Genomic DNA, 27,790 nt, shown 5'->3' with positions numbered 1-27,790 from the left:
TGGTGGTGCACGCCTTTAATCCCAGCACTTGGGAGGCAGAGGCAAGCAGATTTCTCAGTTCGAGGCCAGCCTGGTCTACAGAGTGAGTTCCAGGACAGCCAGGGCTACCCAGACAAGCACTGTCTCGAAAAACAGAAACAAAAAAAGAGGAAATTGTTAAAGCAAGTAATAGAACATTAGCAGAAACAAAACAAAACAAACAAACAAAAAACCAACAACCAACAGAAAGAACCCCTTCTAAAAAATATATATATATATTGAACAGAACATTTGCTTGGAATTTGATTTTTAACATTTGAAACCAATGAAAAGGGAAGGGGAATCATGCTTAAACACACAAAAACATTCACTATTCCTCAGGTGAAATTTCGTTGTTTAGCTCTGTACCCATTTTTTTAAAAGGGTTATTTTGTTCTCTAGAGTCTAACTTCTTCTTCTTCTTCTTCTTCTTCTTCTTCTTCTTCTTCTTCTTCTTCTTCTTCTTCTTCTTCTTCTTCTTCTTCTTCTTCTTCTTCTTCTCCTCCTCCTCCTCCTCCTCGTCCTCCTCCTTCTCCTCCTCCTCCTCCTTCTCCTCCTCCTCCTCCTCCTTCTCCTCTTCCTCCTCCTATTCTTCTTCTTCTTCTTCTTCTTCTTCTTCTTCTTCTTCTTCTTCTTCTTCTTCTTCTTCTTCTTCTTCTTCTTCTTCTTCTTCTTCTTCTTCATTTGGAGCCACCACGCCTGGGCTTTCTCTTGTTAATGTAAATGACTCCAGGACAATCCTGCACAGACAGCACTAGTCCAGGAGGCAAAGGTGTGGCTAATGCCTCAGCAAATGTTAAATGATAGGACCTTCAGAACAGCACCTAAGGCTGTGGAAAAGATGTTTAAAACATGGGTTCAAAAATGTTTTGTTTCTCAAAAATTAAGGATGCAATATGAATTATGAGAAACTTTCCAAATCTAATAGAACAAAAGCGGGTGTGGTGAGAGCCAACTAGTTAGAAAGATGGTAAGGAAGGAGGTAAGCCATAAAGAGATTAGGAAGTGGTGATCACAGGATATTCTTCCCAGCTAAATTTGTTGTTGCTGTTGTTGCTGCTGTTGCTGTTGTTTATGCTTACAAAGGCAGGCAAATTCTTGAGTGGACCTGGACAGAGCAAGGTTAGGCCCAGATGTGATAGAAATGCTAATTTCAGGACTGGTTCCTAGCCAGCTAGTTTAGCATCTGTGCTAATGGAAGCATTGAGATCCCTGAATGTTTTGTAATGTTAAAAGAAAATGTCTGCCTACCTTATCCTAAGTATGAAGGGCCTGGGCTCAAGGGGTGCTGATTCTTAAGACAATGAAAAGGGACTTTGGAGTAAATAACTGCTTGGGTATGTAAAATAAAAGCCTTTATAATAGCTAGGGTGAAGTTCTTGGGGAAGAATCTCCAGGAGGTCATAGAGAGAGATCTCCAGAGAAACAAATCACAGAGAAAGAAAGAGTTACTAAGAAAAAGCAGGCTGGAAACTTGTCTCCAGCAGAGCATAAGCCTCCAGCTTGGACCCAGTATTTGAGTGCTAGTCCTTTGTTTTTGCTGCTCCCAGACACCCCTGCTCTTAGAATTCCCCTCTAAGCCCAGGCTTCATCCTTGACAAAAGAAGTATATTTTTAATATCACTAAATTTTGAATCTATATATCATGACTGACAGAAAAAGTCTCATTTATGAACCCATCCAAGTCACTTCCAGACACCAGCTCATACCCAACTATTTTGATTTATGATTCTTATGTAAGTGTAGTTACAGTCCATGGTGAGCTTCCATGTGAGTGCTAGGAAGTAAAGAGTGCTGAGCAGTGCTCTTAACAACATGGGTGTATTTGCAGACTTTAAAAATCTGCTGACCATGCCCATTTTGCTCGCTACCTCTTGTCTGAAGTTCAAAATATGAGCTCTCAGCTCTATCTGATGCTTATGTTTATCCTGCAATTATTGAATGTAACTCTTTGGAACTGTAAGCCTGATTTGATGCCTTCAATTATAGTTTGCTTTCTCCATGGTGTGTTTTATGATAACAATAGAAATACAGAGGTGTTCTTTGGAAGATCAGAACACAGAAAATCATCCTTTACAATTATAGAAACCAAAGAGGAATATTTTTCAAACTTTATCTCAAGAATAGTTATGCTCTATCCCATGCTTTTGTTTGTTTGTTTGTTTGTTTGTTTTGTTTTTTGTTTTTTTGTTTGTTTGCAACAGGGTTTCTCTCTGTAGTCCTGGCTGTCCTGAAACTTATTCTGTAGACCAGGCTGGCCTCGAACTCAGAAATTCGCCTGCCTCTGCCTGCCAAGTGCTGAGATTACAGGCATGTGCCACCATGCCCGGCACTGTCCCAGGCTTTTAAAGTTAGGAGTCATCCCAAGATTAACAATATATATGTCCATGAACAGACAACCCTTTTAAGAACATTCTCCTTTACTTCTAACCCAAACATTGTCAAATAATTCCTCAGTACTCTATTGGAGAAGACTGTTATGGTAGCAATGGAGGCCCAAAAGGATAGAATTAAATATATACTGTTCTTTATTATAGATTCAATATGTATTATATAATATTGTTTAGTTAGTGAATCAAGGTCAGCTGATATTCTAAAAGAAACCCTGTCTCGTACAAAAGTAAAAAACTCAAAATTATATTTTTTTAAAGGCCAGCTGACTTTTGTTTCTGTTTCTAATTATTGCCAAATATAAATTTTCATTAATTTCTATATTATTAACTATGGTATTTTCTCTAATCATGTTCTAGGTTGAAAGTCAACTTGTTTTTCTGATTTGCTTTTCTTTTATAATGTCGAGATTTACACAGTGTGAATTTTTTCCATTTATCATGGTACTGGGGGACCCTAAGGGGGTTTTCCCAGTCCCACACCCTCCTTACAGCTCCCCCCTCCTGCTTTGAGTCAAAGCTAGGCCAATTTCCATTTTCCACTCACAGGATCCCTGAGTAAAATATTCTCAGAATATACTGAGAGTCACCTGACCCTCTGGAAAGTCCCAGGTAGAGTTCAAATGGGAGTCATGCTTGCTAGCCAGTAGATTTAAAGGTCAATATGCTTAGCCAATAAGTTTGAACTGCAACCTTGCTGATGTGACCTCTGCCTATAAAACATTAAAACTGCTATTTAGGGTTGGCTTCTTGTCACTCACCGTGAGGGACAGATTGACGGTTGATCACAATGCTATGGAAAATAAACCTATTTCTTTTGTATCTATCTAAAAAGTTCCCCTCTTTGTACTGAAGTTTACTTCTCTCCCAATTCATAGGAAACTGCAAGATTGTCCTATGTAATAACATAATTTTAGATACTGCTCTCTGGTTCTGGACAATGCAAACATATACTTGTTCCTTCCTTCCTTCCTTCTTTTCTTTCTTTCTTCCTTCCTTCCTTCCTTCCTTCCTTCCTTCCTTCCTTCCTTCCTTCCTTCCTTTCTTTCTTTCTTTCTTTCTTTCTTTCTTTCTTTCTTTCTTTCTTTCTTTCTTTCTCTCATTCTTTTTTAAAATAGGTCTAGATGAGATGTGTTGTATTATGGAAGTGAATATATAGACCAGTGTGGCTTCAAATTCACTGATACAATTTGCTCCCAAAGTGCTGAGATGATATGATAACCTATGCTATCATGCTTGGCAATATTCATTTTTGAAAATGATCGCATGCCATTTGTAACTGTCTAGCAGCTTTGGTCAAACTGGGTTACCTGAAAGGGAGGCTGGAAATGAAAAATGACCGGGGTGGGAGAGGGTGGGAGGACAAAGCCAGGATAAAGTTCTCTGATAAAGGCTCAAAGTTAAATAGTCAGCACTGAGTTTATCCTGGGAGAGTCCACAGATCCACCATTAGTTTCTGCTGGATTGGGTTGCTTTGTTTGAGTTGCAAAGCAAGCTCAGTGGGCAGTCTACTCCTGAAGGAAACTGACTCCACCTGAGTCCTTAAAATCCTACTGTGGCAAAAACTTAACATCTATTTAGCCTGCTCAAGGCTGGGGGAAGGACACAGGCATTGGTTCTAAACACTTAAAATGACAGAATTATCATGTTTCAATTCTCCAGTGTCCTCTTCATGGTATTACTTTTGATTTCCCTCTCTCTCCCTGTCTCTCTCTCTCTCTCTCTCTCTCTCTCTCTCTCTCTCTCTCTCTCTCTCTCTCTCTGTGATTTTCTACTACACTAAGTTTTCTTTCCCTGGTATAGCCAGAGCCGTCAAAGAGAAGTTAAAAACTAGCCAGTGATCTTGACTTGGTTCTGCCATGGAATGATGAAGTTAATGACAGATTTGCTTCCCTGGGCAAGGCCAAGAAGATTGCATTTTAGGAAAGATTCCTGTTATTAATATGCTTTTCCTCTTATTCTTAAATATATATGTAACAATCACTAGGTATTAGCCCACCATTTTGAAGAGATTTCGGCAGATGAATGAAGAAGTATTGTCTTGTAGTGATACTATATAGACAAGTACATATATTTTTTTTTTTTGGTTTTTTGAAACCGGGTTTCTCTATATAGCCCTGGTTGTCCTGGAACTCTCTCTGTGTCTAGGCTAGCCTCGAACTCAGAAATCTTCCTGCCTCTGCCTCCTATGTGCTGTAATTACAGGCAAGTGCCACCAATGCCCAACTCTTAATTTTTAATAATGATCCAATAAGAATTGTTAAAATTAGCAGGAGGTGGTGGTACATGTCTTTAATCCCAGCACTTGGAAGAGAGAGGCAGGCAGATTTCTGAGTTCAAGGCCAGCCTGGTCCACAGAGTTAATTTCAGGACAGCCAGGGCTACACAGAGAAACCATGTCTCGAAAAATAAAAAAAAATTTAAAAAAATTGTTAAAAATTATATTAGAAATTATTAATTTCTTTTCTAATAGCACTGCTATTTAGTCCTTCTTGGTAATAATAATAATAAAAAAACTAGCTGGGCAGTGGTGGCTCATGCCTGTAATCCCAGCACTCTGGAAGACAGAGGCAGGCAGATTTCTAAGTTCGAGGCCAACCTGGTCTACAGAATGAGTTCCAGGACAGCCAGGGCTATACAGAGAAACCCTGTCTCAAAAAAAAAAAAATCTAAAATAAATAAATAAATAAAAACTACAATAAAACTCTTCCAATCTTCAAGTATCATGAATTAATTGCTTCTGAGATAGCAACTAAGTACCTACTCCAGTATAATACTTTCCAAGAGATTGCAAAACCATTAACCAAAGGTCATAAAAAGACAAGGAAATATTTACTATAGGTGCAAGGACAGAAGATAAAATGGTGACTGGGTTTATCTATATAAAACTTCACTAAAAACAAAAATTATGCTTTTTACCTTTTAACCAATCTGTTGATCTACTAATAGATAATGATTATTAGCAAGATAAATACTCTTAATGGTATGCAAGCAAATTATCTTTCATTTTTTTATGGGGGGGTGATATTCATATGTTTGTTTTTGCAACAGGGTTTCATTGTATAGCCCTGGATGTCCTGGAACTCACTCTGCAGACCAGGCTTGGCCTCGAACTCAGAAATCCACCTGCCTCTGCCTCCCAAGTTGTGGGATTAAAGGCATGTGCCACCACTGCCCGGCTTCAAGCAAACATTCTTGTATAGTTATTTTTGAATAAATGATTTGAATTTATGTTTCAAGTTCTAGTAAACTTTTGTTAAAAAAGGACGCTTGGAAAAACCACGTGGTGTATTCTGCTAGAAAAGGTAGAAGACTACTAAAGATTCCATTGCAAGCATAGCCTCGGGAACATAGCATTGGGTGTAAGGCACTGGGAATAAGGCACTAGGGGTGAAGGCACTGCTACATCAGATCAGGATTGAGCAAGAGAGGAGAACTCAGAGTGAGATAACTTAGAAATTTTAATGTGCCACACTGTGGTGGCACACACCTGTAATCCCAGCACTCTGGGAAGCAGAGGCAGGTGGATTTCTGAGTTCAAGGCCAGCCTGGTCTACAGAGTGAGTTCCAGGACAGCCAGGGCTATACAGAGAAACCCTGTCTCGAAACCAAAAAAAAAAAAAAAAAAAAAAAAAAAAAAAAAAAAAAGAAAGAAAGAAAGAAAGAAAGAAGGAAATATTAAGGTAATGTAAAAAAAGTAAGAGAACAAAATGCAGAATGCAGATGCAAAGAGGAAAATGGAAGTAGCTTCAAAGAGAGCAGAAAGAACAGGCAGGCTTCTTTACCATGGGATAGAATAAGTCTTTTCTTAATAAGAAGGCTGTGTTAGTATTAAAAAAGAGAACCTTACAGACTTGGATTTCATTCACTTAGCAATAAAATGTAAGAAGCTTTTTCTTTCTCTTTGCAATAAAGTTTGGAACTTAATTTTCATCCAGAATTAGTGAGTTCCTTTTATACTGGTACTTGGTACTTAGTCTTTTGCTCCATATACAAAGGCAAGTATGGATGTAGGTGTGTGTAAGTATGTAATTATGAGATAAGTATGTAGCTCAACCCAACTGATTTGAATGGTGATGTATGAATATGCAAACATGAATTTATATATGAATTTATGTTTTGATTTTATAAAAGTGTTTTCTTCTGTGGATGTCACTCTTTTTCCTGATTCAAAGAAGTTTATTGCTGCCAACCTTCCCTATCCTGACATGCAAGTGGCATGTAGACAAGAAGAAAGGGAATCTAGCAATTCATCCTTTACATAATTACCTGCTGCTTTATGATGAGGTGCTAAACAACAGGGAATGCAGTTTCTGGCCTCAGAAGAACTCCAGCAGGTCAGCTACAGTAGCAAAGTGACTTAGGCTAAAGATAAGGAAATGTTTTCTTATTAAACAGTAGCCATAAATATCTCCCAAGAACAAGTCTTACCCTCAAATGACATTCTTCCCATTCTGCCACCTCAAGAGGAACCAAGAAAGAAGGACAGATGGGACTGGCAAACTGGCACTGCTAATGTTTCCTGTCCAAGTCATTCCATGTCACTTGAGGTTCTAACTTCTGTTGAGAGGATCCCTGCAATTATCAGATAGAAAAGCAAACCCTGGTAACAGTTGAGAATGGAAACCCAGTGCAGATTCACTTTGTCAATCTAGATCACACTGGGAGAATCTAATACCAGGGTAATATTTGCCAGGATACTTAGTATGCAATAGAGCTTGCGAAAGATTTAAAGGCAACAATGAGTCCAATCAGTCTACTTCTAGGTATATAATAAAGCTTAAAGTGTGATTACATAAAAACTCTTCTACAAAGCATCTGTGATAAAGAGGGTGTTTTCTAAAGCTGAAAGACCTAGCATTTATTGTGGCCACATCTTGAATTAACTAAAATCCAAAGACTTGGATACTCTGAGGGGTTTTTCTTAATTTTATTTCTGGACCTGAGAAAAATCTTAATCTGGATCTCTCGAGGTGAAAAGATTCACCTTTAAATTAGGCCACAGCTTCTAATAGCAATCTGCCTACACAAAGGATATTGAAGATGGCAGATCTTTCATTTTTTCTGCTTGTCCTATCTCCAGAGAGCAAGTTCATTTTAATTAATTAATTAATTAATTTTGCTGCATTAGAGCCTATCTGAAATTCAGGTATATGCTGAAGACCAGCAGAGACATCTAACCACATGGTCTGAACAACTATTGCATTCTTCAACTTTCCATTGGTCGAAAGCCAGTTTTGGATTAGTTGAACCACAGCCTGAGAGCCATTCTAATAAATACATTTCCTACATAATAGAGAGAGACTCATTCTATCATTTTGTTCACCAGGAGAACCTTTACTAATGCAGCTGTGAGTTTGTTGTTGTTGTTTGTTTTCAGACCCACTGAGGAAGAGGTGCTGGTTAACAATAGTGCTCCACAGTGTTTACCATGTGTTGCCTTCTTTGCTCTGAGGGTTGTCTCAGAACTATCAGGTGAAAAGTACTTGCTGTTTAAGTGAACCCAGCCTGAAGGCACTAAACAATATCTTGTTACAGACAATCTCTCTTTAGTTGGTATATTGTGGGACCCGATCCAGTTGTGGGACACATTGACAACTGCACTAAATATTGAGTGATGGATATGGAAGCTATCCAGCCTGATGCCTGGCGAGGAAGGGTAAGTGCCTGCTGAGTGCTGTGACTGGAGCTCAGGTGAGGTCCAAATTAGCAAAGAGCTCAGCACTGGATCTCTGCCCACTAGGGGAGAAGCAGGCGACTTAACAGCAGGGACCTGGAGTTATGGGTTCTTCTAGGGCTCGGTGGGAGGGCACATAGGTAGAGTATTAGAGGGAAGGCACTAGTGTTACTGAGATGTAAATCTGTACATCTGGAAAAGGATTGGTTACAGGCTGGAACCACTGGGTAGTTTCTCTTCAGTGCAGTCTAACCCTAAGGTTGGTGCTCATGTCACTCAAGACACATTAGCCAATCAGAACCTCTACACGGCCCTGCCAGTCATTAGAGGAGGAGGCTCTTCCGGTTACCAAGCCTGAAATTTCCTCTCTGTAACTGATCAGGCATGATTTGTCCTGCTTGCTATGTTGTGAGTGTGTCTACTGGGTGCTGTGAGGGAGCTCAGACAAGCTCAAAACTTCAGACATGCTAAGTGCAGGGTCATCTCTCATAAAGGGGAGGAACAAGAAGCTCAAAACTGCAGACATGGTAAGTGCAGGGTCATCTCTCATAAAGGGGAGGAACAAGCAGCTTAGCAAAGGGTGCAGGTGTGGTGGGTCTTCCCAGCAGCTGGATTGTAAGCAGCACCCAGAGAGCTATGGCCGCCTGTGAGATCCTATGTGGTTCTAGTCTCTCCTTTAATCCATAGATGGAGTTTGAATAACATTATTATGGAGTCTGCGTCTGCCTCCATAATAAACTTTTGGAGCTTGTGTGTAGAAAAATCCTTTGCAAAATGCCAAACCCGAGAGCCCTCATTTCTTTATTATCTTCTAGAAGGTCTGCCCTTAGCATTTAATGTAAGATGTAAGATCTCTTTGTAGTCCTTAATAGATGAGTATTATTCCACTGTGTAAATGAACCACATTTTCACTATCCATTCTTCTGTCATGGGACTTGTAGGTTGTTTCCAGTTTCTGATTCTCACCAACAAGACCGCCATGAACATGAACATAGTGGTGGAACGTGGTCTCCTCTGACATGGTGGGGCATCTTTTGGCTATATTCCCAAGAATGGTATTGCTAGATATTCGGTTAAATCTGTTTCCAATTTTCTGAGGAACCTCCAGACTGATTTCCAGGGTGGTTGTCCCAGTTTGCAATCCCACCAGCAATCGAGGAGTGTGCCTCTTTCTCCATGTCCTTGCCAACAACTGTTTTTAACCTGAGGTTTTGATCTTAGCCATTCTGATTGGTGTAAGGTGGAATCTCAGAGTTGTTTTGATTTGCATTCCTTGGTCACTAAGGACTTTGAACATTTTATTGATTACTTTTGCATCAATATTCATAAGGGAAATTGGTCTAAAGTTCTCTTTCTTGTTGGGTTTTGGAGTGGTTTAGGTATAAGAGTCATTGTGGCTTCAGTAAACGATTTGGGTAGTGTTCTTTGTGTTTGTATTTTGTGGAATAGTTTGAAGACTATTGGTATTAAGTCTTCTTCTTTTTGTTTGTTTTGTTTTGTTCTGTGTTTTGGATTTGGTTTTTTTTTTTTTTTTTCCGAGACATGGTTTCTCTATATAGGCCTGGCTGTCCTGGAACTCACTCTTTAGACCTGGCTGACCTCGAACTCAGAAAACAGCTTGCTTCTGCCTCCCAGAGTGCTGGGATTACTGTTGGGTGCTATTTCTTTAGTGCCTGGTGCCATTCTAACAGAGTTTTCAAAAACCACCTCCACTCAGCCATTTCCAGCTGGCTTTCTATAAGCTCTTTTTAGGAGAATATGTACTAGTTTAAAGATTAGGCAAGTAAGCTAGATGGTAAGTAAGTACAGAGCTCACCTGTGGTTAGGTTAACATAGCAACTCCTTTCTTCTTCACCTCCTCATGATCGAAATATGATGCCAAGTTCCTACTGCACCTGACAAATCTTAGCTGAAACCCTGAGAGACAATTCTGAGAAACTGTTCCTGAAGAATGATGCTAGTCCCCTGAGATTGTTCCCCGAATACAATGACTTTCCCGCACTACCCCTTCCCAATCCTGCTTGCTTGCCTTTATAAAGCCTTGTGTGAAAATTAAAGAATGACAGCTTGATCTGAATTTCGACTTGCTGTTCAGTTTTTTCGTGTCTATCTTGTCTCTCATCTTTCCCTAGTTGGTTCCAGGACCCTGCTGACTGTCCTGCAGGTTGGGACACTTTAGGGGTTATGGGATTGTTTAGATCATTTATCTGATCCTGATTTAACTTTGGTACCTGCTGGCTGTCTAGAAAATTGTCCATTTCATCTAGACATTCCACTTTTGTTGAGTATAGACTTTTGTAGTAGTATCTGATGATTTTTTGGATTTCTTCAGTATCTGTTTTTATGTCTCCCTTTTCATTTCTGATTTTGTTGATTTAGAAACTGTCTCTGTGCCCTCTGGTTAGTTTGCCTAAGGGTTAGTCTATCTTGTTGTTTTGTTTTGTTTTGTTTTGTTTTGTTTTTAAAGAAACCGCTCCTGGTTTGGTTGATTCTTTGTATAGTTCTCTTTGTTTGTGCTTGGTTGATTTCATCCCTGAGTTTGATAATTTCTTGCTGTCTACTCCTCTTGTGTGTATTTGCTTCTCTTTCTTCTAGAGCTTTCAGCTATGCTGTTAAGTTGTTATTGTACTTTCTTTCCAGTTTCTTTGTGGAGGCACTCAGAGCTATGAGATTTTGTTTTAGCACTGCTTTCATTGTGTCCCATAAGTTTGGGTATGTTGTGCCTTCCTTTTCATTAAATTCTAAAGAGTCTATTATTTGTTTCTTTGGTTGGTTGGTTTTATTGAGACAGGGTTTTCTCTGTATAACCTTGGCTGTCCTGTAAATCACTGTGTAGACCAGGTTGGCCTTGAACTCAGAAACCCGCCTGCTTCTGCCTCCCAAATGCTGGGATTAAAGGAATGTGCCACCCCAGCCAGGCCTAAACAGTCCTTCATTTCTTTCTTTATTTCTTCCTTGACCTAGTTATCATTGAATAGAGTGTTGTTCAGTTTCCATATATATGTTGGCTTTCTGTTGTTTTTGTTGTTAATGACGACCAGCCTTAGTCCATGGTGATCTGATAGGGTGCATGGAATTAATTCAATCTTCTTATATCTGCAGAGGTCTGTTTTGTGACTGAGTATATGGTCAGTTTTGGAAAAAGTGCTGTAAGGTGCTGAGAGATAGGTATATTCTTTTGTTTTAGGATAAAATGTTTTATAGATATCTGTTAAATCCATTTGGTTCATAACTTCTGTTACTTTCACTGTTTTTCTATTTAGTTTGTGTTTCCCTGATGTGTCCATTGATGAGAGTGGTGTCTTGAAGTCTCCCAGTACTATTGTGTGGGGTGCAATGTGAGCTTTGTTAAAGTTTCTTATATGAGTGTGGCTTCCCTTGTTTTTGGATAATTTACGTTGAGAATTGAGAGTTCATCTTGGTAGAATTTTCCTTTGAGTATGAAGTGTCCTTCTGTCTTTTTTGATTACTTTAGATTGAAAGTTGAGTCTATTCGCTATTAGGATGGCTACAGCAACTTATTTCTTGGGACCATTTGTTGGGAAAATTGTTTTCTACCCTTTTACTCTGAGGCAGTGTCTCTTTCTGAGTGAGGTGGGTTTCTTGTATGCAGCAAAATGTTGCATCCTGCTTATGTATCCAGTCTGTTAGTCTATGTCTTTTTATTGGAGAAATGATTCCATTGGTATTAAGAGATATTAAGGAAAAGTGATTGTTGCTTTCTGTTATTTTTTTCTTTCTTTTTTCAATCCTTCAGTTTTTCGAGACAGGGTTTCACTGTGTAGACGAGGCTGGCCTCAAACTCAGAAATCTGCTTGTCTCTGGCTCCCAAGTCCTGGGATTACAGGCGTGTGCCACCACGCCCAATTCCTGTTATTTTTCTTATTAGAGGTGGGGCTATGTTTCTCTCTCTCTCTCTCTCTCTCTCTCTCTCTCTCTCTCTTTTGGTTTGTTAAAAGATTAATTTCTTGCTTTTTCTGGTGTGTAGTTTCCCTCCTTTTATTGGTGTTTTCCATTCATTATTCTTTGAAGGGCTGGATTTCTGAAAAGATATTATGTAAATTTGTTTTTGTCATAGAATACCTTGATTTCTACATCTATGCTAATTGAGAAATTAGCTTGGTATAGTAGCCTGGGTTTGCATTTGTGTTCCCTTAGTGTCTGTATGACACTCATCAAAAGGAAATGGGATGCCCAGGAACTTCTGGCTTTCATAGTCTCTGATGAAAATGCTGGTATAATTCTGAGAAGTCTGCCTTTATATGCTAGTTGGCATTTTTCCCTTACTGCTTTTAATATTCTTTCTTTGTTTAGTGCATTTGGTGTTTTGATTATTATATGGCAGGAGGAATTTCTTTTCTGGTCCAGTCTGTTTGGAGTTCTGTAGGCTTCTTGTGTGTTCTTAGGAACCTCTTTCTTGCCAGGCTGTGGTGGCAGATGCCTTTAATCCCAGCACTTGTGAGGAAGAGGCAGGTGGATTTCTGAGTTCGAGGCCAGCCTGGTCTACAGAGTGCGTTCCAGGACAGCCAGGGATATACAGAGAAACCCTGTCTCAAAAAACAATAGCAACAACAACAACAACAAAATGGAATCCCTTTCTTTAGGTTAGGGAAGTTCTGTTTTTGGTTTGGTTTTTTTTTTTTTTTTTTTTTTTTTTTTTGGTTTTCTGGATTTGGTTTCTTTCAAGACAAGGTATATCTGAATAGCTCCTGGCTATCCTGAAACTCACTCTGTACACCAGGCTGGCCTTGAACATAACTACCACCTACCTCTGCCTCCCAGATTGCTGGGATTATAGGCGTGTGCCACACCACCCAGCGTGGAAATTTTCTTCTATAATTTTGTTGAAGATATTTACTGGCCCTTGAAAATCTTCACTCTCCTCTACAGCTATGTCCAGAGTTGTTTTAATTCGTTATTTCTTAATTATTTTTACCTCTACTTTTAGATCCTGGATGTTTTTGTTTAGTTCCTGCACTGGTTTTGTTCTTCTTTCCAGTAATTCTTTCAGGCCCTTTTCCTGTTTGCATGTGAATTTCTTTAAGGGTGTTATTTATGTCCTCCTTGAAGCCCTCTTTCTGCATCATGAGCTGTGATTTTGAATCCCAATCTTGCTTTTCTGGTATGTTGGGGAATCCAAGACTTTCTGTTGTGGGAGAATAGGGTTCAGATGATGCAATGTTTCCTTGATTTCTGTTGGTAACATTCCTATGTTTGCCTTTTGCCATCTGGTTATCTCTGGTGTTAATTGGTCCTGTTGGCTCTGGCTGCTGCTTGTCCCTCCTGTAGGCCTGCAAGGCTGGCTCAGCACCCTTGGGTGATATGCTCTCCCCCAGCACAGAGTTCTGGCCCTGCCCAGCTCCTGTGTGTAGGTGTGGCCCTGGCAGACCCTGTCTCAATTGTTCTGGCACTCTGGTGTTCCCTGCGCTACTGGATGTACCTGTCTGCTTAGTCGCAGGAGAGATCTGTTTTGTTTTTCATTTATTAGCGGATGAACTTAGAATGTAGTTTTGGTACATAGAAGCATATGCTGGTGTAAGAAATTAACTGAATTTTGAAACGTGGTAGAGAGTATATTGTTTCTCGAGATGTTTTCATTACCTGTATGTTCCATTAGATTGCAGATGTGGACGAGATTACTGCCTGTGGGGCTTGTTTGAATTTTTTGAATGAATATGAATATTTCCCTATGTACATGAATATGTTCATCTCGTGTACCTGATGCTCACAGAAGGCAGAAAATCATCTCAGACCACCTGAACTTGGTCCAGTGGACAGTTGTGCTTCTCCATGTAAATATTGGCAATTTAATGCGCCATATCTTAAATTAACTAAAATCCAAAGACTTGGGTATTCTGTGGGATTTTTCTTAATTTTATTTTTGGACCTGAGAAAAATCTTAATCTGGATCTCACGAGGTGAAAAGATTCACGTTTAACTTAGGCCACAGCTTCTGATAGCAATCTACCTACACAAAGGATATTGAAGATGGCAGATCTTTCACTTTTTCTGCTTGTCCTACCTCCAGAGAGCAAGTTCATTTTATTTATTTAATTAATTAATTTATTTATTTTGCTGAATTAGAGCCTACTCTTTGAAATTCAGGTATATGCTGAAGACCAGCTGAGACTTCTAAACACAGCCTGAACAACTATTGGATTCTTCAACTTTCCATTGGTGGAAAGCCAGTTTTGGATTAGTAGAATCATAGCCTAAAAGCCATTCTAATAAATACATTTGCTACATTATAGAGAGAGACTCATTCTATCATTTTGTTCACCAGGAGAACCTTTACTAATGCAGCTGTGAATTTGTTGTTGTTGTTTGTTTTCAGACCCACTGAGGAAGAGGTGCTGGTTAACAATAGTGCTCCACAGTGTTTACCATGTGTTGCCTTCTTTGCTCTGAGGGTTGTCTCAGAACTATCAGGTGAAAAGTACTTGCTGTTTAAGTGAACCCAGCCTGAAGGCACTAAACAATATCTTGTTACTGACAATCTCTCTTTAGTTGGTATATTCTGGGGACCGATCCAGTTGTGGGACACATTGACAACTGCACTAAATGTTGAGTGATGGATATGGAAGCTATCCAGCCTGATGCCAGGCGAGGAAGGGTAAGTGCCTGCTGAGTGCTGTGACTGGAGCTCAGGTGAGGTTCCAATTAGCAAAGAGCTCAGCACTGGATCTATGCCTACAAGGGGAGAAGCAGGTGACTTAACAGCAGGGACCTGGAGTTATGGGTTCTTCTAGGGCTCGGTGGGAGGGCACACAGGTAGAGTATTGGAGGGAAGGCACTAATGCCTTTGAGATGTAAATCTGCAGATCTCGAAAAGGATTGGTTTCAGGCTGGAACCTCTGAGTAGTTTCTCTTCAGTGCAGTCTAACCCTAAGGGTAGTGCTCCTGTCACTCGAGACTCATTAGCCAATCAGAACCTCCACACGGCCCTGCCAGTCATTAGAGGAGGAGGCTCTTCCTGTTCCCAAGACTGAGATTTCCTCTCTGTAACTGAGTAGGCATGCTTTGTCCTGCCTGTTTTGTTCTGTGTGTGTCTTCTGGGTGCTCTGAGGGAGCTCAGACAAGCTCAAAACTTCAGACATGCTAAGTGCAGGGTCATCTCTCATAAAGGGGAGGAACAAGAAGCTCAGAACTGCAGACACAGTAAGTTCAGTGTCATCTCTCATAAAGGGGAAGAAAAAGCAGCTTAGCAAAGGGTGCACGTGTGGTGGGTCTTCCCAGCCACTGGATTGTAAGCAGCACCCAGAGCTATGGCTGCTTGTGAGGTCCTATGTGGTTCTAGTCTCTCCTTTAATCCATAGATGGTGTTTGAATAACATTATTATGGAGTCTGTGTCTGCCTCCGTAATAAACTTTTGGAGCTTGTGTGTAGAAAAATCCTTTGCAAAATGCCAAACTCAAGAGCCCTGGTTTCTATATTATCTTCTAGAAGTTCTACCCTTAGCATTTAATGTGTTGGTGTAAGATCTCTTTGTAGTCCTTAATAGCTGAGTATCATTCCACTGTGTAAATGAACCACAATTTCTCTATCCATTTTTCTGTCATGGGACTTGTAGGTTGTTTCCAGTTTCTGACTGTCACAAAAAGACCGCTATGAACATAGTCATGGAACGTGGTCCCTTCTGACATGGTGGGGCATCTTTTGGCTATATTCCCACGAATGGTATTGCTGGATCTTCAGATAGATCTATTTCCAATTTTCTGAGGAACTTCCAGACTGATTTCCAGGGTGTTTGAACCAGTTTGCAATCCCACCAGCAATGGAGGAGTGTTCCTCTTTCTCCACATCCTTCCCAACAATGTTGCTACCTGAGGTTTAGATCTTAGCCATTCTGATTGTTGTAAGGTATAATCTCAGGGTTGTTTTGATTTGCATTCCATGGTCACTAAGGACTTTGAACATTTATTTATGTACATCTCAGTCATTGAAGTTTCCTCTGTTTGTGAATTCTCTGTTTAGTTCTATATACCATTTTTTGATTGGTTTGTTTGGTTTTCTGATTAGCTTCTTGAGTTCTTATATATTTTGTATATTAGTCCTCTATCGGATGTGGGGTTAGTGAACATTTATTTTCCAATCTGTAAGTTGCCGATTTGTCTTATTGATTAGTCCTTGGCCTTAGAGAAGCTTTCCAGTTTCATGAGGTCTCATTTATCAATTCTTGGTCTTAGAGCATGAGCCATTGGAGTTCTGTTTAGGAAATTTCTCCTGTGCCAATAAGTTCACTTTCCCTCTTTCTCTTCTATTAGTTTGAGTGTGCCTGGTTTTATTTTGAGGTCCTTGATCCACTTGGACTTGAGCTTTGTACAGGGAAATAAGAATGGATCAATTTGCATCATTATACACTTTGACTGCCAGTTGACCCAGCAACATTTGTTGAAAGTGCAGTGTTTTTTCTGCTGGATGCTTTTAGCTCCTTTGTCAAAGATCAAGTGACCATAGGTGTATGGGTTCATTTCTGGGTCTTCAATTCCATTCCATTGATTTTCCTGCTGTCTCTGTACCAATACCATACAGCTTTTATCACTATTGCTCGGTAGTTGATCTTGAGGTCAGGGATAGTGATTCTGCCAGAAGTTCTTTTATTGTTGAGAATACTTTTCGCAGTCCTGGAGTTTGGGTTATTCGACATAAATTTGGGATTGCTCTTTCAAACTCTTAGAAGCATTGAGTTGGAATTTTGATGGGGATTGCATTGAATCTGTAGACTGCTTTAGGCAAGATGCCCATTTTTACTTTATTATCCCTGCTAATCCATGAGCATGGGAGATGTTTCCATCTTCTGAAATCTTCATCAATTTCTTATTTCAGAGATTTGAAGTTCTTGTCATACAGATCTTTCACTTGCTTGGTTAGAGTCACACCAAGGTATTTTATATCATTTGTGACTATTGTGAAGGGTGTCATTTCCCTAATTTCTTTTTCAGCCTCTTTATTCTTTGAGTATAGGAAGGCTACTGATTTGCTTGAGTTAATTTTATATCCAGCCACATTTCTGAACTTGTTTATCAGGTTTAGAAGTTCTCTGGTGGAATTTGTGGGGTCACTTAAGTGTACTATCAAGTCATCTGCAAATAGTGATACTGTGACCTCTTCCTTTCCAATTTGAATCCCAATGTCCTCCTTTTGTCATTTAATTGCTCTGTCTAGGACTTCCTAGTACAATGTTGAAAAAGGAAGGGAGAGGGTGGACAGCTTTGCCTAGTCCCTGATTTCAGTGGGATTGCTTCAAGTTTCTCTCCTTTTATTTTGATGTTGGCTGCTGGTTTGCTGTATTTTGCTTTTATTATGTTAAAACATGGGCCTTGAATTCCTGGTCTTTCCAAGACTTTTATCATGAAGAGGTGTTGGATGTTGTCAAATGAAGTGATATGTGGTATTTTTCTTTAAGTTTGTTTATGTAGTGGATTACATTGATAGATTTCCATATATTGAACCATCCCTGCATTCCTGGGATGAAGCCTACTTGATCATGGTGGATGAGCATTTTGATGTGTTCTTGGCTTTGGTTGGCAAGAATTTTATTGAGTATTTTTGCATCAATATTCATAAGGGAAATTGGTGTAAAGTTCTGTTTCTTGTTGGGTTTTGGAGTGGTTTAGGTATCAGAGTAATTGTGGCTTCAGTAAACGATTTGGGTAGTGTTCCTTGTGTTTGTATTTTATGGAGTAGTTTGAAGAGTATTGGTTTAAAGTATTATTATTATTATTATTATTTGGTTTTTTCATTTTTTGGATTTGGTTTTTTTTTTTTTTTCCGAGACAGTGTTTCTCTCTATAGCACCGGCTGTCCTGCAGCTCACTCTGTAGACCAGACTGGCCTCGAACTCGGAAATACCGACTCTGCCTCCTGGAATGCTGGGATTACAGGCGTGGCACACCACCACCAGTAGTTCAGTCTTCTTTTAAGGTCTGGTAAAACTACATTTAACCCATCTGGTCCTGAGCCTCTTTAGGTTGGGAGATGATTAATAGCTTCTTCAATTTTTTTTTACTTGATTTGGTTTTTTTTAGACAGGATTTCTCTGTATATATAGCCCTGCCTGTCCAGGAGCTCACTCTGTAGAGCAGGCTGGCCTCGAACTCAGATCTCCCTTCCTGCCTCTGCCTCCCAGAGTGCTGGGATTACAGGCGTGCACTATTTCTTTAGGGGTTATGGGATTGCTTAGATCATTTATCTGATCCTGATTTAACTTTGGTACCTGGTATCTGTCTAGAAAATTGTCCATTTCATCTAGACATTCCACTTTTGTTGAGTATAGACTTTTGTAGTAGGATCTGATGATTTTTTGGATTTCTTCAGTATCTGTTTTTATGTCTCCCTTTTCATTTCTTATTTTGTTGATTTAGATACTGTCCCAGTATCCTCTGGTTAGTTTGGCTAAGGGTTTATCTATCTTGTTGGTTTTTTTTTTTTTTTTTTTTTAAAGAACCAGCTCCTGGTTTGATTGATTCTTTATACAGTTCTTTTTGTTTGTGCTTGGTTGATTTCATCCCTGAGTTTGATAATTTCCTGCCATCTACTCCTCTTGTGTGTTTTTGCTTCTCTTCATTGTAGAGGCTTCAGCTGTGCTATTAAGCTGTTATTATACTTTCTTTCCAGTTTCTTTGTTGAGGGACGCAGAGCTATGAGTTTTCCTCTTAGCACTGCTTTCATTGTGTCCCCTAAATTTGGGTATGTTGTGCCTTCCTTTTCATTAAATTCTAAAGATTCTCTCTTTGTTGTTGTTGTTTTGGTTTTGTCAAGACAGTGCTTCTCTGTATAACCTTGGCTATCCTATAACTCACTCTGTAGACCAGGCTGGGCTCGAACTCAGAAACCCGCCTGCCTCTGCCTCCCAAGTGCTGGGATTAAAAGCATATGCCACCACAGGCCAGCCTAAACAGTCCTTCCTTCCTTCCTTCCTTCCTTCCTTCCTTCCTTCCTTCCTTCCTTCCTTCCTTCCTTCCTTCCTTCCTTCCTTCCTTCCTTCCTTCCTTGACTGAGTTATAGTTGAGTAGAGTGTTGATCAGTTTCCATATGTATGTGGACTTTCTGTTGTTTTTGTTGTTAATGAAGACCAGCCTTAGTCGATGGTGATCTGATAGGGTGCATGGAATTATTTCAGTCTTCTTATATTTTCAGAGGTCTGTTCTGTGACCAAGTATATGGTCAGTTTTGGAAAAAGTACTGTAAGGTGCCGAGAAGTAGGTATATTCCTTTGTTTTAGGATAAAATGTTCTATAGATATCTGTTAAATCCATTTGGTTCATAACTTCTGTTTGTTTCACCATTTCTCTATTTAGTTTGTGTTTCCCTGATCTGTCCATTGATGAGAGTGGGGTGTTGAAGTCTCCCACTATTATTGTGTGGGGCTCAATGTGAGCTTTGAGCTTTATTAAAGTTTCTTATATGAATGTGTGTTCCCTTGTTTTTGGAGAATATATGTTCAGAATTGAGAGTTCATCTTGGTAGATTTTTCCTTTCATTATGAAGTGTCCTTCTGTCTTTTTTTGATTACTTTAGGTTGAAAGTTGATTTTATTCTCTATTAGGATAGCTACAGCAACTTTTTTCTTGGGACCATTTCTTAGGCAAATTGTTTTCTACCCTTTTACTCTGAGGTAGTTTCTCTTTCTGAGTGAGTTGTGTTTCCTGTATGCAGCAAAATGTTGTGTCCTGCTTATGTATCCAGTCTGTTAGTCTATGTCTTTTTATTGGAGAATTGATTCCATTGATATTAAGAGATATTAAGGAGAAGTGATTGTTGCTTCGTGTTATTTTTCTTTTTCTTGTTTTACCTTCAGTTTTTTGAGACAGACAGGGTTTCTCTGTGTAGACCAGGCTGGCTTCGAACTCAGAAATCCGCTTGTCTCTGCCTCCCAAGTGCTGGAATTACATGTGTGTGCCACCACCCCCAGTTCCTGTTACTTTCTTATTAGAGGTGGGCTTATGTTTGTGTGATTGTCCTTTATTTTTGGTTTGTTAAAAGATTAAGTTCGGGGTGGGTGGGAGGACAGGGGAAGAGAAGGGGGCTTACGGGACTTTCAGGGAATGGGGGGGCTAGAAAAGGGGAAATCATTTGAAATGTAAATAAATTATATCGAATAAAAAAAATTAAAAAAAAATTAAGTTCTTGCTTTTTCTGGTGTGTAGTTTCCCTCCTTTTATTGGTGTTTTCCTTTTATTATTCTTTGAAGGGCTGGATTTGTGGAGAGATATTGTGTAAATTTGTTTTTGTCATGGAATACCTTGGATTCTACATCTATGGTAATTGAGAGATTAGCTGCATATAGTAGCCTGGGTTTGCATTTGTGTTCTCTTAGTGTCTGTATGACACTCAGCAAAATGAAATAGGATGCCCAGGAACTTCTGGCTTTTATAGTCTCTGGTGAGAAGTCTGGTATAATTCTTGTAAGTGTGACTTTATATGTTAGTTGGCTTCTTTCCCTTACTGCTTTTAATATTCTTTCTTTGTTTAGTGCATTTGGTGTTTTGATTATTATATGACAGGAGGAATTTCATTTCCGGTCCAGTGTATTTGGAATTCTGTAGGCTTCTTGTGTATTCATAGGAATCTTTTTCTTGCCAGGCTGTGGTGGTGCATGCCTTTAATCCCAGCACTTGGGAGGCAGAGGCAGGCAGATTTCTGAGTTTGAGGCCAGCCTGGTCTACAGAGTGAGTTCCAGGACAGCCCGAACTATATAGAGAAACCCCGTCTCGAAAAACAGCAGCAACAACAACAACAACAACAACAACAAAAAACAAAAACAACAACAAAAAGGAATCTCTTCCTTTAGGTTAGGGAAGTTTTGTTTTATTGTTCTTTTGTTTTTGTTTTGTTTTGTTTTGGTTGTATTTTTTGTGGGTTTTTTTTGTTTGTTTGTTTTTTGGTTTTTTGGATTTGGGTTTTTCGAGACAGGGTTTCTCTGTATAGCGCTGGCTGTCCTGGAACTCACTCTGTAGACAAGGCTGGCCTTGAACTCAAATCCACCTGCCTCTGACTCCCAGGGTCCTGGGATTACAGGCGTGTGTCACGACCACCCAGCTTGGAAGTTTTCTTCTATAATTTTGTTGAAGATATGTACTGGCCCTTGAAAGTCTTCACTCTCCTCCATACCTATAATCCTTATGTTTGGTGTTCTCTGGATTTCTTGGATGTTTTGGGTCAGGAGCTTTTTGTAGTTTGCATTTTCTTTGACTGTTGTTTCAATGCTTTCTATGGGATGTTCTGCATCTGAGATTCTCTCATCTTTCTCTTTTTGTTCTGTTTTTGATGCTTGCATCCATAACTCCTGACTTCATTCCTAGACTTTCTATGTCTAGAGTTGTTTCCGTTCATTATTTCTTCATTATTTCTACCTGTACTTTTAGACCCTGGATGTTTTTGTTCAATTCCTCCACCGGTTTTGTTGTCCTTTCCTGTAATTCTTTAAGGGTATTTTTCCTGTTTTCCTATGAATTTCTTTAAGAGTGTTATTTATGTCCTTCTTGAAGCCCTCTTTGAGCATCATGAACTGTGATTTTAAACCCAAATCTTGCTTTTCTGGTATGTTGGGGTACCCAGGACTTGCTGTTGTGGGAGCTTTCTGCTCAGTGGCAGGAGAGAAGATCTGTTTTGTTTTTCAATTATTAGCAAATAAATTTAGAATGTAGTTTTGGTACATATAAGTATATGCTGGTGTACGAACTTCACTGAATTTTGAAACATGGTAGAGAGTATATTATGTTTCTCGAGATGTCATGTGTTGGTGTCATTACTTGTATGTTCCATTGGATTGCAGATGTGTGGCAAGATTACTGCCTGTGAGGCTTGTTTTGAATTTTTTGAATGAATATGAATATTTTTTCTATATGCATGAATATGTTCATCTTGTGTGCCTGATGCTTACAGTAGGAAGAAGATAGTCTCAGACCTCCTGAACTTGGTGCAGTGGACAGTTGTGCTCCTCCATATAAATAATGGCAATTTAATCCACTTATTTGGTAGACACAGAATACCTCGGGTGAGCCACGTCTCCTGCCCTATGTTGCTGATTCATGATTAATGGTATATAGCTAATTTTTTCATCGGTCCATTTGTAAATGTTTGAACATACATCACCTTGTATCAAGATCTTATTAATTTTACTGTTGAACCTGGGTCACTTAAGATTTTTGGAAGAAGAATGCAGACTTGGAGTGAATGTATAATTATTTGTAAGAACTTAAGTGAAGATCTTTGAGTTCTTTTTATGTTTTTGTTTGATTGATTGATCAATTGATTGATTTTTGCAAGGGAGTTAGTGTCTCATTATGTACCTGTTGCTGTCCTGGAATAACTATTTTGTACCAGGCTGACATCCACCTCAATGACATGTACCCGTGTCTGCCTCCTGTCTACTGGGATTAATACTGGCAGGAGTGAATACACCCAGCGTGCTCATAAGGGTTTTTTTTTGGTTAATATTTATTCATACAGTTTATCTGATGCGTGCTCAGCACTGTTGAACTGTATGCTTGTGTGTCTGTATGTGTGTTAATTGACATTCCATGTGGAAGGCTTTGTCCTACTCACAGGGTGCAGAAATGACAGGTGAACCTCATTCATTATTCAGTTTCCTTCTAAAATGCCTTGATTATATTAGAGTATTTGTGTCATGGATCAAGTAGAGGAAATACCAGAATTATATGACTGTATTCTAAATAAAGTATACATTTACAATATTCTCAGCAATATATTCTCTAATGTCCACCTGTATGGAATATTTTAGTGTATACTCACCTATGAAGATGTGCACGTGAACTTCACACAGGAAGAGTGGGCTTTGCTGGATCCTTCCCAGAAGAGTCTGTACAAAGATGTGATGCTAGAGACCTATGGGAATCTTACAGCTATAGGTAAAGCAGTAAATTTCCTTTCACCTTTTAAAATTTAGGGACACCTCTTACTTTGTTATTATTATTTCTTTCTGTAATTTCAGTTGAAAATGATGAAGAATGAGGGCAATATACAATCATGGTTCTAAAGTTCACTGAATTTAGTACCTTAAATTTTGTGTAACTTCCAGTAATGTAATATGCACTCTCTGGAACTACATTTTAGGCTACGTTTGGGAAGATCAGAATACTGAAGAACTCTTTCAAAGATCTAGAAGATATGAAAGGTAACATTCATGTGCAACCTGATAATAATATGTTTCCTAAGAACTTTTATTACATCCTCAAAAATTCAAAGGAGAGCAAGATGGTTAAAAAAATGACTTTAAGTTATAGATGATTATTAAATTCTTACAAAATCATGTACAACAACGTCAGGAATCTAATTTATGTTGGCAAGGCACTCCTTTAAGTACAAAGACAAGAAAATAATGCCTTAACACATCTCATCATTTGAATCTCAGCCCAATAGAGTTATGCTGTAGAATTAATCTCCTACCACATAGATATTGCAAAAGATACGTCGAATAGGTAGAAAGTTTATATCCCAAAACCTCTAATAAACATATATTCATACTAAAGCTGGTGACAATCATATAATTTTTAATAATGTTGCCAGATTTTGTGAGATGGACAGTTTATGACAGTCAATAAAGCTGTTGTGGAGAAACTTTAATTCCTATTTTACTCATTTTTTTAATACGAATGTCGTTAGTTATTATGGATACAAGCCACGTGAGCATATGTATATTTAAAGAGGCAACAAACCCTCCCTCTCCTGCACTATTAGAAGATATGCAATGCTCCCCACATTGAGTAGACTTCAAAACGTGCTAGAAATTTACAAATATTTAGTTTTCCTACTTACTAGGTGTATTTAAAATAATCACACTGTACAAAATCACTATGAGTACTAGGAATGCAAATTCTTCTGTTTCCCTTGGTTCACTTTGAAAATGTAGGATTACTCACACAATAGCAAAGTTTATGAATGACGTCAGGGTAGTAAACTTATGAGTTCTTCCTGTTCTCTTCAAATATGTGAACAAACTTCTATAGGAAAAGGTGCTATAAATGTGAGCCATGTCATCAATGTCCTTCCCATCCCATGTGTCTTCAAAGATGCAAAAGAACCCACAATGAAGGGGAACTCTATGGATGTAAACAAAGTGGTAATACATTGAGATCAGGTTGTCCTTGACAATTAGTCCAAATTGTAAACCTTATTCACACAGATGAAAAGATTTATATATGCTTAGAATGTGAGAAATCTTTCACATGTGCCAATTACTTTGCAGGCATGAAAGAAGTCATACTGAAGAGCAACCCTCTGAGATTTTTCAGTGTGGGCAAGCCTTTTCATTTCAGAGTCATAACCTAAGACAAGAAAGAATTCATACTGGAGAGAAACCCTATGAAGGTGTCCAACATTTTGAAGCCTTTGCATATCACAGAAGTCTCCAAGTACATAAAACAAGAGTTGATGGAGAGAAAACCTATGAGTGTAACCAATGTGGTAAAGATTTTGTATCTTACAGCTATCTTCAAACCCATCAAAGAGTACATACTGGACGGAAAGGTTTTGAATGTAACCACTGTGGTAAAGCCTTTTCAAAAAACAGTAATCTCCAAAGACATAAAAGAACACATACTGGAGAGAAGCGTTATGAATGTAGCCAAAGTGGCAAACACTTCTCATATCCATATGGTTTCTTATATCACAAAAGTTTACACACAGGAGAGAAACCCCATGTGTGTCATCAGTGTGGTAAAGCCTTTAGAGTTAAAAGTCATCTTCAAATACATAGAAGAACACATACTGGAGAGAAACCTTTTGAATGTAACCAATGTGGTAAAGCCTTTGCACAAAATAGTAGTCTTCTAACACATAAAAGAATACATACTGGACAGAAACCTTTTCAGTGTAACCAATGTGGTAAAGCCTTTGCAAGAAACTATCATCTCCTAACACATACAGTAATACATACTGGAGAGAAACCTTTTGAATGTAACCAATGTGGTAAAGCCTTTTCACAAAATAGTAGTCTTCTAACACATAGAAGAATACATACTGGACAGAAACCTTTTCAGTGTAACCAATGTGGTAAAGCCTTTGCAAGAAACGATCATCTCCTAACACATACAGTAATACATACTGGAGAGAAACCTTTTGAATGTAACCAATGTGGTAAAGTCTTTGCACAAAATAGTACTCTTCTAACACATAAAAAAATACATACTGGAGAGAAACCTTTTGAATGTAACCAATGTGATAAAGCCTTTATAAATATTGGTAATCTTCTAACACATAAAAGAATACATACTGGAGAGAAACCTTTTGAATGTAACCAATGTGATAAAGCCTTTACAAATATTGGTAATCTTCTAACACATAAAAGAATACATACTGGAGAGAAACCTTTTGAATGTAACCAATGTGGTAAAGCCTTTACAAATATTGGTAATCTTCTAACACATAAACGAATACATACTGGAGAGAAACCTTTTGAATGTAACCAATGTGGTAAAGCCTTTACACAAAGTAGTAATCTTATAAAACATAAAAAAATACATACTGGAGAGAAACCTTTTCAGTGTAACCAATGTGGTAAAGCCTTTGCAAGAGACTATAATCTCCTAACACATAAAAGCACACACACTGGAGAGAAACCTTTCAACTGTAACCAATGTGGTAAAGCCTTTGCAAGAAACTGTTATCTGCTAACACATAAAAGAACACATACTGGAGAGAAACCTTTTGAATGTAACCAATGTAGTAAAGCCTTTACACAAAGTAGTAGTCTTCTAAATCATAAAAAAATACATACTGGAGAGAAACCTTTTCAGTGTAACCAATGTGATAAAGCCTTTTCAAGAAACTATCATCTCCTAAGACATAAAAGAATACATACTGGAGAGAAACCTTTTGAATGTAACCAATGTGGTAAAGCCTTTGCACAAAATAGTACTCTTATAACACATAAAAGAATACATACTGGAGAGAAACCTTTTGAATGTAACCAGTGTGGTAAAGCCTTTGCACAAAACTGTGAGCTCCAAATACATAAAAGAAAACATACTGGAGAGAAACCCTATGAATGTCATGAATGTGGCAAAACTTTTTCAAGTCCTTCTGGATTCACATATCATAACAGAAGACATAGTTCATACAGGAGAGAAATCTTTTCCATGAGCCCATGAATGCAATCAATGTGGTTAATCCTTTTTGTACTTGTTTTTAATAACTGCATTGTATTCCATTGTATAAATGAAACATTTTCTTTACTCATTTGTCTGCTGAGTGACATCTGGATGATTTCCAGTTTCTGGTATTACAAATAAAGCTCCTTTGATCATAATGGTGTAGGTGTCCTGTGGTATGGTAGAACATATGTTGGGTATATTACCACGAGTTGTATGGTTGTGTCCTGAGTAGAATTATTCCCAGTTTACTAAGAAACTGGCAAATTTATTTCCAGAGAGGTTCTACAAATTCTCACTCCCACCAGCAATGGAGAAGTGTTCCCCTTGCTCCACATCCTTGCCAGCATGTGCTGTCCTTTGACTTTTTTATCTTAGCTGTTCTCATGGGTGTAAGGTGTAATATCAGCATCCTTTTATTTATTTATTTATTTATTTATTTATTTATTTTCAAGACAGGGTTTTTCTGTGTAGCCCTGGCTGTCCTGGAACTCACTCTGTAGACCAGGCTGGCCTCAAACTCTGAAATCCGCCTGCCTCTGCATCCCAGAGTGCTGGGATTAAAGGCGTGCACCACCACAGACAGGCTATCAGCATCCTTTTTATTTGCATTTCTCTGATGACTATGGATCCACGGGATGAATGACAAACAAACAATAGCCCATTTTAACTTGTCATTTTGCTCAGTGCCTGGTTATGGCGATGACTCCCATGGCTAGAATTTTTTTCTTGTGGGAGCCGTGACATGCTGCACCCTAAAGATGGTACTGACTTCCTCCTTCTGCCTTCCCTATGGGGAGAGCACCCTGAGAAACATAGCTCCTTATTTGGAGTAGCTTGCTGAGTTTCGGGCCTTCCGCATAACAATGACCTATCCAAACTACGCATGTGGCAAAGGATTGATTGGTTTGGGGTTAGTATATAGGGGCCACCCCAGCTCTCCCCAGTGTCTTCGGGCATTAGCTACAATTCTGTAAAGGTCTCCTGAATAAACTGCTTGAAGACGCTTGTTGCGTCCTTTCTTGCTGGCGAGGGTGGTCGTGACATTTTCCCTCTGGTTCTTCTGACTGAACACCTCTAAATCTGTCTTCAGCTTAGTTGCCCGTTCATTTTCAATGAAGCCAATTATTCTTACTGCCCAAGATGCTTTTGGCATGCCCCTCATTGCTCCAGTGTCAGGGATTTGCCCTTGCCTCGGTAATGCAAGTCAAGTTGGGCTCATTATTGACTGACCTTTACTTCAGTCTCTGCTCCAAGCCCTCCTTGCATTTTCTATGATTGGCTGCAAAGAAGATGTTTGTTTTATACTTGGGATCACCAAAACACTTTAAAAGTTTTGTATTATCACTGGCTTTAAAATATGTCTTTCTTTTGCTACGGTCTGTTCAAGCTACCAGAGACTAATTTAAATATATATGTCCAGGATGACCTCAAACTTATGATCTTTGTTTTGTTTCCTTTAGCAAATCCTACTGGCATTCACCAAGCATCTGCTGGAAAGCAGATACATAGAGACACAGTGAAAAGCTAGACAGAGCTGGGGTGTCTTGTGGGAACTTGGGAGAAGGATTAAAGAGCCAGAATGGTCAAT

General features: G+C 38.9%; 1 protein-coding gene across 1 annotated transcript; it reads left to right on the top strand.

The window, feature by feature from the left end:
* Positions 1-14,656: 14,656 nt before the first annotated feature.
* On the top strand, positions 14,657-26,199 carry LOC127684943 (zinc finger protein 431-like). The gene is made up of 5 exons (XM_052181702.1): positions 14,657-14,698; positions 22,833-22,959; positions 23,165-23,225; positions 24,297-24,646; positions 24,731-26,199. The coding sequence occupies exons 1-5, from the start codon at positions 14,657-14,659 to the stop codon at positions 26,197-26,199; spliced, it is 2,049 nt and encodes a 682-aa protein (XP_052037662.1).
* The last annotated feature ends 1,591 nt before the right edge of the window (positions 26,200-27,790 follow it).

The sequence above is a fragment of the Apodemus sylvaticus genome, chromosome 5, assembly GCF_947179515.1.
Source record: "Apodemus sylvaticus chromosome 5, mApoSyl1.1, whole genome shotgun sequence".
NCBI classification, from domain to species: domain Eukaryota; kingdom Metazoa; phylum Chordata; class Mammalia; order Rodentia; family Muridae; genus Apodemus; species Apodemus sylvaticus.
Note: the sequence above shows the minus strand (reverse complement) of the source record. Positions and strands in the feature narration are given on the sequence as shown.

Bases quoted from the DNA above. Each gene is read 5' to 3' on its own strand.
- LOC127684943 (XM_052181702.1), top strand. From the start codon at position 14,657: ATGGATATGGAAGCTATCCAGCCTGATGCCAGGCGAGGAAGG. The intron at 14,699-22,832 runs GTAAGTGCCTGC...GGAATATTTTAG, and splicing joins CTGATGCCAGGCGAGGAAGG to TGTATACTCACCTATGAAGA. The intron at 24,647-24,730 runs ATACTGGAGAGA...ACAAAAGTTTAC, and splicing joins CCAAAGACATAAAAGAACAC to ACACAGGAGAGAAACCCCAT.